Source organism: Aspergillus pseudodeflectus (genome assembly GCF_044049435.1).
Source record: "Aspergillus pseudodeflectus strain CBS 756.74 chromosome Unknown BJX68scaffold_25, whole genome shotgun sequence".
In the NCBI taxonomy this organism is placed as follows: domain Eukaryota; kingdom Fungi; phylum Ascomycota; class Eurotiomycetes; order Eurotiales; family Aspergillaceae; genus Aspergillus; species Aspergillus pseudodeflectus.
The window spans coordinates 332,982-348,912 of NW_027263801.1; the positions used below are offsets into that span (position 1 = coordinate 332,982).

At 52.4% G+C, this 15,931-nt stretch overlaps 6 protein-coding genes across 6 annotated transcripts; 3 read left to right on the forward strand and 3 right to left on the reverse strand.

The window, feature by feature from the left end:
- Positions 1–90: 90 nt before the first annotated feature.
- pab1 (polyadenylate-binding protein) lies at positions 91–3,469 on the reverse strand. The gene is made up of 3 exons (XM_071040383.1): positions 3,106–3,469; positions 701–2,760; positions 91–645 (listed from the first exon to the last, which is right to left on the reverse strand). The coding sequence occupies exons 2-3, from the start codon at positions 2,746–2,748 to the stop codon at positions 498–500; spliced, it is 2,196 nt and encodes a 731-aa protein (XP_070898413.1). The 5' UTR covers positions 2,749–2,760; positions 3,106–3,469; the 3' UTR covers positions 91–497.
- A 252-nt stretch (positions 3,470–3,721) lies between these two features.
- BJX68DRAFT_102521 (HECT-type E3 ubiquitin-protein ligase) lies at positions 3,722–7,813 on the reverse strand. Its single transcript, XM_071035758.1, has 3 exons — positions 7,749–7,813; positions 4,648–7,698; positions 3,722–4,593 (listed from the first exon to the last, which is right to left on the reverse strand). The coding sequence occupies exons 2-3, from the start codon at positions 7,651–7,653 to the stop codon at positions 3,922–3,924; spliced, it is 3,678 nt and encodes a 1,225-aa protein (XP_070898414.1). The 5' UTR covers positions 7,654–7,698; positions 7,749–7,813; the 3' UTR covers positions 3,722–3,921.
- A 567-nt stretch (positions 7,814–8,380) lies between these two features.
- Positions 8,381–11,463, forward strand: BJX68DRAFT_267587 (ankyrin repeat-containing domain protein; the record flags this gene model as incomplete). Its single annotated transcript, XM_071045845.1, has 8 exons — positions 8,381–9,900; positions 10,036–10,223; positions 10,270–10,562; positions 10,608–10,892; positions 10,939–11,019; positions 11,069–11,098; positions 11,147–11,272; positions 11,326–11,463. The coding sequence occupies 8 exons, from the start codon at positions 8,381–8,383 to the stop codon at positions 11,461–11,463; spliced, it is 2,661 nt and encodes an 886-aa protein (XP_070898415.1).
- A 532-nt stretch (positions 11,464–11,995) lies between these two features.
- Positions 11,996–12,556, forward strand: BJX68DRAFT_267588 (uncharacterized protein; the record flags this gene model as incomplete). The annotated part of the gene is made up of 1 exon (XM_071045846.1): positions 11,996–12,556. The coding sequence occupies one exon, from the start codon at positions 11,996–11,998 to the stop codon at positions 12,554–12,556; it is 561 nt and encodes a 186-aa protein (XP_070898416.1).
- Positions 12,557–12,997: 441 nt separating this feature from the next.
- BJX68DRAFT_238614 (uncharacterized protein) lies at positions 12,998–14,656 on the forward strand. Its single transcript, XM_071040384.1, has one exon. The coding sequence runs from the start codon at positions 13,626–13,628 to the stop codon at positions 14,592–14,594; it is 969 nt and encodes a 322-aa protein (XP_070898417.1). The 5' UTR covers positions 12,998–13,625; the 3' UTR covers positions 14,595–14,656.
- A 213-nt stretch (positions 14,657–14,869) lies between these two features.
- On the reverse strand, positions 14,870–15,889 carry BJX68DRAFT_267590 (uncharacterized protein; the record flags this gene model as incomplete). Its single annotated transcript, XM_071045847.1, has 2 exons — positions 14,870–15,340; positions 15,602–15,889. The coding sequence occupies 2 exons, from the start codon at positions 15,887–15,889 to the stop codon at positions 14,870–14,872; spliced, it is 759 nt and encodes a 252-aa protein (XP_070898418.1).
- Positions 15,890–15,931: the final 42 nt, after the last annotated feature.

Genomic DNA, 15,931 nt, shown 5'->3' on the forward strand with positions numbered 1-15,931 from the left:
TTGGAATCGATGTGTGTATAATCTACGCTATATAGACGAATGTCAGCAACACTACTGAGCCTACTAATATACGTGGAATACTGGAATCCGTGAGGAAGTCATAAGTCTATATTACACTCGTGTCATCTCGATAGTAACGAGCAGGTAAGAAGCTAAAAGACATCACAACTTCCTCCCTCTCGTCACAGAAAAGAAAAGACCATGGAATCCGAATAACTTTTCTCCCGTCCTGTTTAAGGACTTCGGGAACCCAGGGATATCAGGACCAGGAGGGAAAAAAAACCTGAAGAAAATAGTAAAAAGGAAAAAGAGAAGGGTCGGCGGATTATGAAGGATATGGGGGGATGCGGATAGAAAGAGATGAATCGTTAATTCAATGGGTAGGTCATGTCATCAAAAATAGAACGTGGGTCACGAAAAACCGACATGGCGGCCTGCAAAAAAAAAGGGAGAATGGACGCAAATCCGCGGTACAGCATTTATTGCGTGTATGCCATTTACGCCTTGTTCTCCTCGGCAGGAGCCTCCTTAGCAGCCTCCTTGGGCTTCTCGGCAGCCGGCTCGTCGCCCTTGTTCTTCATGTACTCGTCATAAACGCTGAGGGCCTCATCGACCTTGGCGCGCAAAGCATCGTCATCCTCGAGACTGAGATTCGTTAGTTTGATGTTTGAATGTTAAGTGGATAAATGCGAAAACTTACAGGCCAAGCAGTTCAGTGTTGTCCATCTCCAAAAGCATACCAGTGATCTTACCAGCCAGCTCAGGCTGCTGGGCCTGGATCTTGGGGTAAAGAGCCTCACCGAGCATCTGCTTCTGCTGTTGAGGAGGGGCGGAGGAGAGAGCCTGAGCAGTGATGCCGCTGGCACCCTCGGTGGGGCCGGGCTGACCGGGGTTCTGTCCACGACCACCTTGGCCGGGGCGGATCTGACCCTGGATGGGAGCGCCACCACGTCCCTGACCGTAGCCGGGCCCACGGATAGGACCGCCCATGCCGGGAACTTGACCGCGGCCACGGCCACCGAATCCGGGCACCTGCATCTGAGGGTAGCCCATGCCGTTAGGAATGCCACCAGGGCCCTGCATAGCGCCCATGGGAAGGCCTTGGAAGTTGGGAGGAATCTGCTGGTTGGGGCCGACGCCACGTCCGCCCTGCTGGCCAGGGAAAGGACCGGGGTACTGGCCAGGGCGTCCACCAGGGATGCCCATCATCATACCAGGCTGAGGAGGGAAGGCAATACCGCCACGCTGACCACCGGGAATGAAGCCCTGCTGGCCGGGAGGGTAGAAGACGGCGGGCTGCATGTAGGTCTGGGGCATACCAGCAGCGGCAGCGGCCTGTTGCTGTCTAATGTTGTTACGGGCCTGGATGCTAGCCTCGAGCTGGCTTCTGCGGACATCCTTGCGCTGGGCAAGAGCGACGTAGAGGGGCTTGCCGTTGACCATTCTCTGGTTCATCTCGGTAACAGCCTTGGAGGCCTCGTCGGGGCTGCTGAAGCAGACGAAACCGAAGCCCTTGCTCTTTCCGAAAGGCTTCTTCTCGTTCTTCTTTTCACCCTCGGTCTCCTCGGCGGCGGGCTCCTCCTTCTCCTCGGTAGCCTTCTCATTCTCCTTGTTGGACTCCTTGGCCTCGGACTCAGGAGAGGAGGTGGGCTCGGCGGGGACTGTGTCGCGCATGACCTTGGCGGAAGTGATGGTGCCGTAAGGTCCGAAGAGCTCTCGGAGCTTCTCGTCGTCAACATCGTCAGTGAGGTTCTTGACGTAGAGGTTGACACCCTGGTATTTGGAGGCCTTCTCCATGCGAGCAGCTTCGTACTGCTTGCGGAGCTCCTCCTCGCGCTCGTGCTTCTTCTGGGCACGGCCGACATACAGCTTCTGGCTACGGACTTCCTTGTCGTTCATCTCCTCGACGGCGGCCTGCGCGCTCTCGTGGGTGGAGTAGTTGACAAAACCGAAACCACGGCTCTTGCCCTCGTTGTCACGGCTCAAAGTGGCGGAGGTGATCTCACCGTACTTCTCGAACAGGGTGCGGAACTCATCGTCGGTGACTTCAGGGTCGATGTTCTTGATGTAGATGTTGGTGAAGTTGGCCTTCATCTCCTCGAACTTGCTCTGGCGGTCCTTCTTGGAGATGTGGTGGCCGACGAAAACCTTCTTGTCGTTGAGCAACATGCCGTTCACGTGCTTGATAGCGTTGTTGGCGGCCTCGGCAGTCTCGTAGTGAACGAAACCGTATCCCTTGGAGTTACCGAACTCATCCTGAGCGACCTTGCAGCTGAGAATGTTGCCGAAGGCGGCAAAGGTGTCGTGGAGAGCCTTGTTGTCGATGGCGTTGTCCAGGTTCTTAATGAAGACGTTGCCCTGGCCAGTCTTGCGCAGAGCGGGGTCACGCTGGGACCACATGATACGGCAGGGCTTGCCCTTGATCAGGGTGTAGTTAAGCTCATCAAGAGCGCGTTCACCGTGGGTGGTATCGTTGTAGTTGACGTAGGCGTATCCGAGGGAGCGTCTGGTAACGGCGTCACGGCAGACACGGATGGAAGCGACCTGGCCGATGGAGGAGAAGAGCTCGTAGAGCATGGCCTCGGTCACAGAGGGGTCAAGTTCACCGACGTAGAGAGATGCCGAGTGAGGCTGAGAAGTGGCAGCAGGGGCCTCAACAGAGGTGACCTCGGGGGCAGTGGCATTGTCGGGGGTGCCGTTGGCCGGGTTCTCGGCGGGGGCGGGGGTAGTAGAAGCTTCAGCGGACATTTTGAGAGGATGCTATATCAGACGAGAGCAGAAGTTAGCTCGGTGAAGGCTTTCAAATCGTGTTTTGTGAGGCAGAAATGAGAGTGGTGAAAGTGCTAGGCGAGAAAACAAGCCGACACTCGATTGATCAATGTCCGAAAGCTTTGATGCCAGACCAAAGCTACGAGGTCCAAAGACGAGAACAGACGTCTGAGAACCTGTCTCTGAAGAATCAAATGTGCACAGCGTGTGCTGTGAGCAGACAAGCTAAGTGTTTTCTCTCGAAAATCCCACAACACAGAAGCGGGAAGAGGGGCGGTCGCAAAGCGGGCAGGGACCAAGCGAAGCAACACAACGAGCACAGGGCGATAGACGTACGGATTAGATTAACACTCGAGAGGTGACGACGGCAAGGAAAGGTATTGGTTTTAGAATTGGCGATGCGAGAGACGCGATCACAAAAAGACGAGGCAAAAGCGGCGGCGGAAAGGGATTCGACCACACAGACGCACACACCGCACAGTTGACACAAGATAGATACTCAGATAAGAGGATCCGAGGAGGGAGGTGAGATATTTATCTTTTTTGGGTTTTCCGGTTTTTTTTTGAGATTTTTTTTCCGATAGAAGTCGAAAAAAAGGGAGGATGGAGGAGAAGAATGAAAGGGAAGAGAGTCTTTGAGGGGAGGAGGAAGAACGAAGATCAAAGAAGAGAAGACACCACAAAAAAAACTCAGGACGGTCCGACAAGGCAAAAAAAAATTGATTTTTTGGTTGGATTTTTTTCTTACATTTTTCTGGTTCATGGGTGGCGCTAGAATTGTTGCGGCTAGCGCCTGGCTGCTCTAAGGGTTCCAAAGACTCTTTCAGCGGAAACCGACGCTGCCTCAAGCGTGGATTGCTTATCGGCCCTGCCTCGTGACTCTTCAGGGTTTGGCAGTGGCGATGGGACGGCCACTGACAGCTCCTGCTCCACGAGACAAAGTCCTGGTCGAATGGATGCCGAAACTTTGAAAGGCCGCCCTGAGACGCTGAAAGAAGTTGAGCTTCAAAGAACAACAGAAATAGTAGTTTAATTCAGACGCCTATCTAGTAGTATGCAGTCGTAACAACACTCATCGGGTATCATGTGATCCGTATGTCCTAGTCGAGCACTATACACGTTACCCAGCTTCATTACCTCTACTTTGACCCGCTAGCTAAGGTCAAACCCGGCTCCCGAACTGACTGCATACAACAGCTTCTCCCGCAACACGCGCGCACTCTCGTACCGTGGAAGCTTGAGTAGGTTGACACAAGTGCTTGTACTCGGAAGCCGTGTCTGGTCGTCACTCGAGTCACGGATGCTGAATCGTGGATTGAGATGGCTGAAACCGAGTAGCGGGGCTCGTGGTGTCGAGGTCACAAATCGAAGTACCTTGCGGCGCTCTTCGTTTGTCATCTCTTCCAGCACCTGCCAGAATAATTGGATGGTCGGGTGCTCTTCTTTGTCGTCACCGATTGTGTACACTCCGCCGTACAATGTGTTTCGCCTTAGATCCGCCACATCAATGTCACCTGACTCACCACTGACCAAGGTCTGCATCTCAGCTTGGTTGAACATCGACAGCCAGGACGGTTGGATGATTTGTCCCAAGCCTTGCAGGAATGCGTTGGTCTGCAAAGCGGGCTGTACCTGCAGGCGATAGCGAGCGATATAGGAAATATAGACTAAACGATTCTGGTTTGTGACCGCCGTATCGGAGCCATTGCTCTTCAGATCCCTGGTGACTGTCCGGCTTCTGCCGTCTGGTAGTGGGATCGTGTCGGTGACGGTGAAATTCAGCGCAAAGTCTTCCACGTCGTCGGGATAATTCTTCAATTGCAGCTGAGACCGGAGTTAGTAGGAACGACAGTCAGGTATTGCTTAGGTTCAACTTACCAAGCCCTGATAAAGCCCTGAATCCAGATCCTTGAGATCATTAAGATTAGCTCGGTATGCTGACTCCCGTTGCGCAGAGCTCATGCCTCCCGTCAACGCCCATTTCAGGAGGAAGAACGGTGCAAACCCGACGTCGACCAGAATCCCCTCGTATAAACACTTTCCAATCACTCGGCCCAAGAACTCGTATCGTTTTAGTAGATCTCGGACCTGTTCGTTCCATTCGGGAGTGTTTTCCCTGTGCCCTAGTTGTCTTAGATATTCCTTTCGCTGTTCTACTGAGACTGGACTAGGATATAGCAGATGTTGGTCATTCTCCTCGAACAAGCGGAGGCCGACCGTGGATTTGAAAGCTTCGTTGGTGACACTGGTGAGGAATTCCTTGGTAACACCGCCACCGTCAATTCCCGCTTCCGCGTTGTTAAACTTATCGATGAAAGTAATCTGGATAGGCTCCTTCAGGGCTTCGCCGAGCTCGTAGAACTGGTCAAATGCATCCTCGAAAATACTTTCCCGGCGAATGTTGGCGTGATGTCGGCTTAGAATGTCTTGCATCGCATTTGAACGTCCGTCAATCATCCGGCCCATGGACGCCTGTGCCACCGACATTCGCCATGAATCGGGGTCAATATATCCGTGCCGTCTGCGCAGCTGGTCACGATAGATAAACTCGCGGAAGATCTGTACTCGAGTGGGAAACGGGATGAAGAATGGCATGTTCCTTAGAATCTCGAGTCTCGGTGCCACAGCCTCCAACTGTTTTCGGCGTTGAGCCTGTTGCTGGCGTCGTCTAAGTGCTTCTATTTGCAGCGTCCGTTGCGCACGCCCAGCTCCAACCAGGCCTGTAGGTTCGTAAGATTCGTCGCTCATTAGGTCGTCCACGCCCTCTTCGTCCTCGTCCTGAAGCTGATGCCTGCTCTCCTCTTCGGCAACGACAGCAGGAATGAATCCTTCCATGTCAAATCGACTAGTCATCAACCAATGGCCATCTGGAAGGAACTTGCGCCGCGAGTCACGCTCGTGGACCATTCTCAGAAGCCCGGTAACAAGGCCCTTGAAGTAGTCAAGTGGAATTCCTGTCACACCAGGCAGTCCTTTCTCCTTGTTTTTGTTCTCAATGTCTCTCACACTTGTTATGGACTCCAAATGCGGAGTTGTCGAGTTGAAATAACTTCGAATTCCACCGCTGTCCTGGACAGTCTCGTTTTCGCTCAAATCTGCGGAGTTCCAGTATAGAGTGAACGCAAGATTCTTCAAAAAGACTGTCATATCTTTGATGTCGCTAAGAGGCAGTGCGCTTTCTCTAGTCCACGACATTCGCCCGTTTGATGAGGTGGTAAAGGATGAGCCACTAGAAAAGAATTCATCATCATCCATGACTTTGAGAACAAAAGTATACAGCTCGAGGAAGAGGAGAATGATCGTCCATTCTTGGTCTCGATCCATCTGGGATAAGCCAACTGGGCCAGAGTTGGATTCATTGATTGGCTTCAACAAAGACAAGACCTTCGTCGAGTCTCGGCTAATCGCAGAAAACACCTTGCTGGAGCGAGATGCATGCCAGAAATATTTGATTGCCGGAATCCTCGATCCCAGTTCCCCCGGTTGCTCAGATAAGGTAGCAGAACCCAGGTACAGCCACATACGGATATCATCGCCCCGTCGAGGAAAGACCCTGAGAAGTGTCAAGGCATAGCCTGCAAGTACCTTTGCTTGATTGGAAGCATCGAAGCCGGAGTCCGCGAATTTACCTTGCGATGTCTGGGCAGGCTGAAGCTGTGAGAGAAGGCCCGTGATACTAGTCTGATTAAGCAAACTGAACAATTGGTCTTTGACGAACGGATGCAAGGGGGCTTTCCTCTGCTCATCGTCCAGATCAGCCGACTCTTCAGACTCTACCCGTCGGTAAATCTGGACCGCCGTTGAGTTGAGCAATCCCGAAACCACCTTGACAAAATCGAGGTCTGGAGAGCGTTGCGCCGCGTGAGCGCCCAAGGCATAACGGTGGAAAAATATGAAATAAGCAAGTAGCCAAAGCCGCGAATCGACATCCTCCAAGCCTTGTATGTGGTCACCAAGTTTTGCGTACAATGGCGCAAGAGCAGACGTTAATAACTTGTAATTGATGCTGTTCGCCAACAAATCAAGAGATCCTAGAGTCTCCAAGAGATCAGGCAGGGTAAGGTAGCTCCGAGCGAACCACTCGTAGGCAGTGAGGGTCTCAGAAGTGATGGGCAGAAGTAAAGCGAGTACACACTGAACCAAATCAGGTTTAGACAATGAAGAGCGCTCCGATATTGAATCAATATTCCTCGTGAGAGTCGCCATAGTAGCATAGTATTCACGGGAAAGGCGAGCCATTTGTCTTGGGATAAGGCCCGCGAGGAACACCAATAGCCGAAGAAGATAGCCAACAGCAAATGCCGGCACGGTAGGAGAAGTCGCCGAGTGTAAGACACGTAAGGCAAGATTCGCCAGCCGCTGCAGCAACATCGTCCATTCTCCTTCCGTCGCCAAGGTAGGCACCTCGTGTAATGTTTTATGGAAGGCATCCGAGAAGTATACCAAGCGCACAACATCCCCGGAGTTCCATGGCTCAATAAACTGCACCAAGAGGCGTAGCTGAGACAGGCACGCTGCGGCCGTTTCAAACGGAGCAGCAGGCTGCAAGATACCCGCCTGTTGCTGAGCAAGACTCTCAAATTCAGGCAGGGAATGTGTCCGCCGGCTTTCCATTGAATCCCATTCCGCCCGCCATATCCCACGCGTTATCTTCCTGCTCCGATAGCCCCTCCATGTCCGCTGTATCGTCCGACTCGCGCCTAACCGATCTCGTTCTTGTTGTCTCGCCAAACGCTCCTGCTGTGCAATAGCAAGGGCATTCTGGGCACCGGAGCCATGCGGATTTTGTCGACCGGAGGGATACGCGGCGAAAGGGTTATTGTTGCGGCCTGAAAGGTTGACCTGGCGAGGGCGGCGGGAGCTGCCTGTGAAAGACTGGAACATCGTGTCGACTCAGTCGGAATCAGCGCTCCGCGGGAACGTCTTAATCTATTAGAAGTGAGTATTCCTGTTCCGGAGACAAAGTGAGCACCACGGACCCCATGCCGCAAGACGGTGATGGTTGTCGAGGAGAGGCGGTGATGAGTGAGAATGAAAGAGTCCGAGTTCGGTTTGTGATGACATTGAGTGGGCTAAGCACACGCACTTTTTGCCTGTCGGGCGCTTATCGCCACCCACCGGTCAGCCTTACACCAACACAATTCTAGAGCTTTCTCAATGCTTTCAAAGCTCGCAGAGAGACCAGTCCACCGATTTCAATTGTTCATTATTTCTCGATCTCATCAATGTCGCATACTTGCAAGTTCAGCAGTACGTACAAGGCGACTCGACTCTGTGCCATTTATCTGCCAACCCCCCAATACTGTCAACGGGGTACTGCGACAATTGTCGCCGAGTCACCACAGACAAAGACACATTTGATTGAAGATGAATCTAATCCCGAGGGCCTCTAGCGCCTACACTAGTTTACCTCCCCTGAAACGCACTAAGCTCCGGTCCTCGCGCCGAACGTTCGTGGCTGTGAGTCTTCGGCGCTTAATTAAGTCAGCGGCGGATCTCATATCCCAAGATCCATCCGTTTCTGGCCGCACGGTCCAAACCAACAAAAAAAAGCCCATGATTTCTGGCGATAAGCGATCTGGTGCTCCCAGAGTCATGAAGTGGACGCGACATGTCCCTTTACAATGCCGCAAGATCAGGAACCCTCAATAACCTACAGTTACTGCTCAGCAAGGATGCGGACGTGAATGCTCAAGGCGGGGAATACGGGACCCCTTTACAAGTTGCCGCTTCAACACACAATTACGAGATAGTCAAGCTGCTCCTCGCTCATGGAGCCGATGTTAACGCTCACGAAGGAATCCTCGGGAGCGCACTTCAGGTTGCCGCTTACAATGGCAATGCCGATATCGCCAGGCTCCTTCTTGATAACAACGCCAATGTCAACGTCCAGAGCAACACCAGATTTGGCACCGCGCTCCAAGCGGCAGCTTATGAGGGGAGGGAAGAGGTGGTCAGCTTACTGTTATCTCGCGAAGCCGATGTTAATATTCAAGGTGGCGTGCATGGGTCCGCTCTGCAAGCTGCCGCATACACCGACCGTCGATCTATTGTCAAGTTGTTACTTGCAAATGGTGCCGATGTCAATTTGCAGTCCGGCTTTCTAGGCAATGCACTGCAAGCTGCAGTCTACGGGAAAAGTCTAGAGCTTGTCCAGCTCCTACTGGCCTCTGATGCTCGAGTCAATGCTCAGGGTGGAGAATTCGGTACACCTTTGCAGGCCGCTGCTTACAAGGGCAGTCTCCCCATAATCACCCTACTTCTGGACCACGGTTCCGACGTCAACCTTCAGGGCGGGAAATTTGGAACCGCTCTGCAAGCTGCTACATATCAGGGGAATACGCAGATTGTGGAGTTACTGCTGAAGCATGGGGCTAGCGTGAATATTCAAGGCGGACAATATGGTAATGCTCTTCAGGCGGCAGTTTGTCGAGGAAGCCCTAGATTGATGAGCCTACTTATCAGCAAAGGGGCTGACCTCAACGCTCAGGGTGGTGAGCACGGGAGCGCGCTACAGGCGGCAATATACATGAAAAGAAGGGATGCGGTTAAGCTACTTCTTGAGAGGGGCGCCAGACTCGATCAACCTACGAATTCAAATGGGTCGTCGTTGGTTCACCTTGCCGTAACAGCTCAAGATCTCGATGTTCTCAAAATGCTCATTGACTTCGGCGCCGCAGCCCATATGGCAGAAGTGGATGCATTCGGACAAACGCCAATTCATCTTGCAGCCATGACCGACGATATACACACAGTTCAATTATTGTCCGGCTCCTCCGTCCAGATAGACATAAACATTGGCGATATTGACGGATGCACTGCACTGCACCGTGCTGTTGAAAATGGCGCGGTACGTGTCGCGGAGTGGCTTCTGGCCAGGGGAGCTCGGACTTCGATTGAGGACTATACCACGGCGACACCCTTTCAACGGGCAGCCAAAATGAGAAACTTCAATATGATGAAACTACTATTTCCGCATACGACAGGTGGGTTAGTGAAGGCTTCAGAATGGAGAGCATGTTTGCCGGAGGGTGGGAGTCGCAACGTCATTCTCTCGAGATTTGAGTCAGGACTCCAGTCCGCCGAGGTTATGAGTGCAAAGGAGCTCCTTGCCTATCTCGAGACGAAATCGTACCCTTTGGACTTCTTCAGGACCAAGATTCGAGCTGACAACGGAGGCGAATGTATTGCAACAGTCGGCGCTGAGAAAATGATAATGTGAGCTCAATTTTTTCGAAGATGCAAGGTGCCTCTAACATTATTCAGTCTCCTTGAAGACGACAGCCTTCTCAAAACATCAACCTCTCCCGACGGCGTATATTGGCGATGGTGGAGGAAGATGATGGAAAAGTCCGGGAGCGGCCTTCATAGCATCTTCGAAGGCTGGTCATGGAAGATACAAATGAGCAAGATTCCAGCAGCCGTCGCATTACGCCAGCCGCCGCCGGAAGATTGTAATGGCTCGCTCATATGTTTATTTTCCAAGCTAACAGATAGCAGGCTTCCTGGAGTGCCGCGTGCTTCTCCCAGCGTACAGGGTCCTTCCTCCATCCACTCGTCTCTCACCACTCGCAGCCCAGCCAATACGCCATGCTATGATATGGATCATGGCCAAGCCCAATCAGCAATATCCGCACTCCCAGCACGTTCTCAAATCCAAAGTATTCTTCACAACATTTGAGCGTGCGGAGATTCCAGATTCACCAATCAAGCTTTTTCTGCCATGCATTCGGCAACTGGAGACTGAGTGGAATAGCATTTGCGGTGCGGGCGAACGCCATCTCTCGCATATGGTATGCACCCTGGGTCTCAGCCTGGTCTGTCGCTGATCGTTGTAGCGCACAATGACATTCCATTCGAATGGGAGAAACAACAATCTTGTCAAGATACACCTGAGCGACGCGGAAATGTGGACCAGGTTTAACGAAACACATCTAGCGCAGATGAGGTATCTACGATCGTTAACTGATAGTTATGATCGGTGGCCTGTTCTGCAGGAAGGAGCGGTTTCGTGGTTATCGTGGAAGCGCGAGAATTTGACCAGCGAGATAGAGAATGCCGAGACAAGAGTTAGAGAGCGAATTGCTCGGTTGACGAAGATATCACAGGAGCTTATACAATTGGTGATTATCTCATTATGATCGTCTCGTACGCGCTAATCTCTGGTAGGAGTTCAACTTGACTTCAATCGCCGAAGCACAAAAGTCGACATCTGCGAATCGAAGTCTAAAACGTCTGAGCTGGATCACAGTAAGCTGCACCAATGCGTACAAGACTGACTTGATCTGATCCAACCCAGTTCATATTTCTGCCCCTTATGTTTATTTCCGTAAGTTCTCCTTTCCTTCTCGATCGACCCCTGCTAACACACCTCCAGAGCTTGTTCGGAATGAACGTCGACATACTCGAATCCAACCCACCATGGTGGCTCTATATTCCGCTAGCAGGTGGCACAATCGTCCTGACAATGACAGTATGGATGATATTCAAGCGCGATTCGCAGGTAATCTACCCTCATCTCCGCCTTTGACCTCATTCACTAACTAATCCCTTTAGCTCGAAGATAGGATTGAACGCCGCTTCGAGTCTCTGTTTACTCGGCAGGCATTGGCCGACGAAGAATCGTTACCAGTCAGGCATGATCTTGATGGAATTAGAATAGAGTCCGCAGATAAGGGAACAAAGGAGTCGTGATTCGGGATCAGTTTGCCAGACAATGCATGGAATGGCGGCCGCGAAGCGTGTAAGAATCTGAGATCTCTCCTCTCACGCATCTACTCAGGCAGCATTTGGGGGCGTCTGTACCATTCGCTCTCTTCGGATGGATCATTTGCTGCCGTGATCTTCGAGGGTGCAGCATTTCCCTCGGACGTTTCTGTCAGCTATAGGTAACCTCTGGGTTGAAGATGCGAATATGTGTGCATCATGGCGGAAGAAGCATCTCGCTTTCAAACGCCAGGAAACTCAGAAGCTTTCCTAGATGGCCACGACTCACTGGTTAAAGTTTGGATGACTTCATCGGAATCTGCTTCCAACAGTAAGGTTTTGACGTGAGTCACTCTTACCTGTTAGCTCGTTCTCCTCGGATCACCCTTCACCCATCTCACCACCTATCCTCCAGCGTCTCCTGCGATAACCCACACAGCAAATTTCATCACTCTATACCTCCTAGCAGACGGCAAACCCAGTTTCAAACACCGAACGCATCTTCTACGCTACTGTCACCATGTCTCACCAGTCGTCCGCTACCCGAACTGAGGAAAAGCCCCAGACCCAGAACGAAGGGCAGCTCAAGATCCAGAACGACACGAAACCCATGAGAGTACCCTCCGTCATCCTCACAGCCCCCAATGGCGAAACCCATCGCGCCACTCGCAAAACATGTCACATCTACTACCGCCAGAATTGCAGGGAGCTCTTCAACCAGCTCCACCGAACGCAGTGGAAGCAGCGGAGGAAAATCGAAGAGGTCCAACGCGAAGTCGCCATGGAACGATCCCACAGGAAACGCAAAGCCGAAGAGTTCGAGCGCGAACTCGCCAAGGAACGACACGAGAAGAAGCGACTTGAACGCAAGCTCGTCAAAGAACAGGCCGAGAGAAGGCAAGTCAAGGCCGACCTCGCCAAAGAACGGAACAACGTTCACCGGCTGGAGGCTTTTGGTCCGGCGAGGCCTGCTGAGGTCATGCAGTTATTACGTGAGCTCCGTGCGATCAAATGGGAGGCAAAGATGAAGAAGCTGTTGGAAGGCAGACCTTCGCTAAAACCGACTTCGTGTGAAAACTGAGAGAGCGGTTTCTGATTAGTGATGGTGCTGGGGGCTGAAGCTGGGGTGTTTTGAGATTGGTACATGGAGAACAGAACGCCGCGAGATTATTGGATCGTACACCACTGCTTTCAGTATGGCGCCACGGGTTACAAGCGATGCAGGCGCAAGGCGGAGATTTTGATTAGAAAACATTTGATACTTCGAGGAGCTTAGCTAGATAGCTTCAGCTGGCGAAGCTTCTCCCTTATTTCGCTTCTGAAGTGGCACCCGTTACCCTTGTTTCAACCGTCCCTTTTCACTTTTTTTTTCTTTTTTCGAGTCCAGTGCGACTAGCGGCCGTTAGGACTCTTCAGTCGCAGCTTTTGCTTTGAGAATTTTCTTTTCTTGCTACATTGCTTGTACGATTCCCGCCCAAACTACCAAAAATACAGGAAAAAAATTGCTTACAACCACCAACATCCCCTATTACAAATCGATCCCTAATCGCAGTGTCACCCCATCCCCATCTTTCCCCTAACTCCTCCGATTCTACTCCATTTTACCCGTATTCAACACCTCAGCTCTCAGCTACTTCTCCGCTGGGCCCCTGTTAGCACGCCACCAAATGGCAAAACCGCCCAAACGCGCCGCGCCACCCAATCACACCACTTTCTCCCGCACGCTTCGACTCAGCCTTGCCCGCTGCATCGGGGAAGAAATTCGGCCAAGACTGACGTCGCGAAGACGCTAAGCCGCTTTCGGTCTGATAGAGCGCTAGTTGGCGTCACTGGTCGTTTTGACGGCTCAGGATGTGGGGCCCAGGGTACAGCTCTGGGCTTTCAACAATAATTTTAGTTTTATTTATGGTGCTGACGGTGATGAGGAATCAAGGGTTCTATGGGCCGCCGGCCACCGATATGCTTGGTTTTTGTTGGTCTAAGTTTGGAGGCTTTGGGGGCGGGTTGGGTATATAAGGTGTTGGCTTTCCTCGCTTTTTCTTGGGGGTTTGATCCTTCAGGGTTCGATCGGTCTATCTTACTTTTCTATCTTACTTGATCCTTTTTCTCTTCCTTGGATCTATACAGGTCCTTGGTAACCACTAAGCGCCATGTTCAATTCCTCTTCCAGACCCCCAAACTACAGCTATTACCCTCCTGGCCCTCATCAACAAGGTCCACCTCCTCCCGCCAACGGCTACAACTACGGCTATCCACCACCTGCCGGCCCATATCCGCCCCAAGGTCCAGGCTACGGGTACGCCGGACCACCACCACCACAACCAAACGGGTACAACAATCCCTACCCGGGACCACCTCCTTCTCTCCAGGTAGGCAACGGGTACGGGCACGGTCATGGCCATAGCCATAGCCTCAGCCACGGGTATCCGCCTGAAAAGACACACTACGGACACGGTCCATCGCCTGTGCCATCGCCCGGTCACTCGCCTCGTCCCAGCTACGACAACCGCGGCCCCAGTCCGCAACCACCCAGGATGCCAAGCGGTCCGCAAACACTCCTCCTCCGACAATCCCCGCAAACACACAAAATCATCCTCGTCCACCCCGCGGGCCAACCGACCACCGCACCCCCGCTCTACAGCCTGACCTCCTCGCCCAAGTCCAGCAAGGCAGACTATGTGCTCGCGCGGGGCGCCGACCCGAACAATCCGCAGGCGCTGGTTGGCGAGGTGGGGTCTCACACGTTCAGTTCGAAGTACGACCTTACTGTCCGGGGGACAGTATGTCTGCTGAAGGGATCGACGCTGGGCGACAAGTATACGATTACGATTCCCCGGATGGGGACGTATAAGTGGCATACGGAATCGATGTCGAGTAAGATGTGGCTCAAGGATGAGGCGAAGAATGTGGTTGCGACGTACGAGAAGAGTCGCGGGCCGAGCAGTGTGGGGACTTGGAAGAAGTTTATCGGTGGAAAGGATCGCGAATTGCAGGTTTTGGTGCCGCTTGGGGAGTTTTTCGTGGAGGTGTTGCTTGTTAGTATCTATGCCGTCAAGATGGCCCAGGAGGGGGCAATAGAGACGGCGGGGGAGGTTGTGGACGCGGTTGCGGGAGTGTGATTCCTTGTTCCTTTCATTCTCAAAGGTTGTGGTTTGATTGGTATCTGCGCTTTTTTTTTTTTTTTTGGTTGAGTTGTATAGACGGCTGCTTTGCTTTCCACAGCTGGGACGTCTGACCTCGGATGTATGTACAGCAGTGAGAAGCATTCAATGAGGATTTGTCGAGAAGCCGATCAGCGTTATGGCCAGGCTTGGACACGAGAGCAGGGGGTTGAGTCAGAGACAAGACCAGAGAGGTATTCCGGAACGCAGATGCAGAAATCTAGGTATGCTCTTTAATCGAGCTGGTTTGGTCTAATCCTTCGGCTGGAGAGTGAATGCCACCGCTGGAAGTATTCGTGGCGCCTGGGACAGATTCTTCTTCCGCCGCGCTTGTACGGCGCGATCTCTGGCTTAACAGTCTCAAAAACCAAAAGTTTATCCACCTCACTCAACTCATCCAAATGCAAGATCAACCAGAACCATTTAGAATATAAACTCTGGGAGCTTATCCAGATGTTTCCCAAGCAGTTCAAACAGAGCATTTCCAAAACAGGCCACGAAAGGGCAGTCTTATCGTGAAGAGCTGCAATCTCCGCAAGAGCTTGATCATCGTTCAGGTCGACAATCACTGTGACGAGCCCATATTCAGCAAACAACTGCGGAGGTTGGATTGGCGAGAACGCCTTGAAAACCGCAGGGCGATCCTCCACGTCAACATCAAACTGAACTGTCTTAAAGCCACCAGGTAGCGTGTGAGGGTTATTCTACCAGTTCCAGCTTTAGCTGCAATCCCCTTTATCAGATCAGGCCGCTCTAGTCGTCGGACCCCAAATCATACAGAAGACGATCACTAGGCATGAGAAAGCTAGCTATCCGGTCGCAAGGGGGTGGAAAAACCTTGGTTCCGTGACGCAGCACAACGCTTCGCGCTTCATAACATACCCAGGCAATATGCGGCATAGAGAGCAACAAGAGTCCCAGGCGGTCCAAGCACCCCAGTCACAAGGCTGAGGTGCGAGTCTCACGTCATACGTCCGCTGCGGGACAGCCATGAGCCAGATCATCCCGCGAACCTCCAATGGCAGACGCATACACTGAGGAAAGAAAGGCTCGTCATTGTGCTCATCGTGCGGTGTGAGTGCATCTATCGCGGCGCGGAAATAATCCGTGTCCGGGGCGTGCACAAGCAGGAGCTTACGGAGGATTGCCTCACGACTTGGCAAGGGTGGTGGCGAGCGCCGCGGATCTCGAAAGAAAGGGTTATTCCTGCACCTCTGGCACACAATGGGGCCTTGAAGATCATCTTGAGACATTCTGAGATGGGGCAGTCGACTTGGAGCCATGGTCACCCTTGA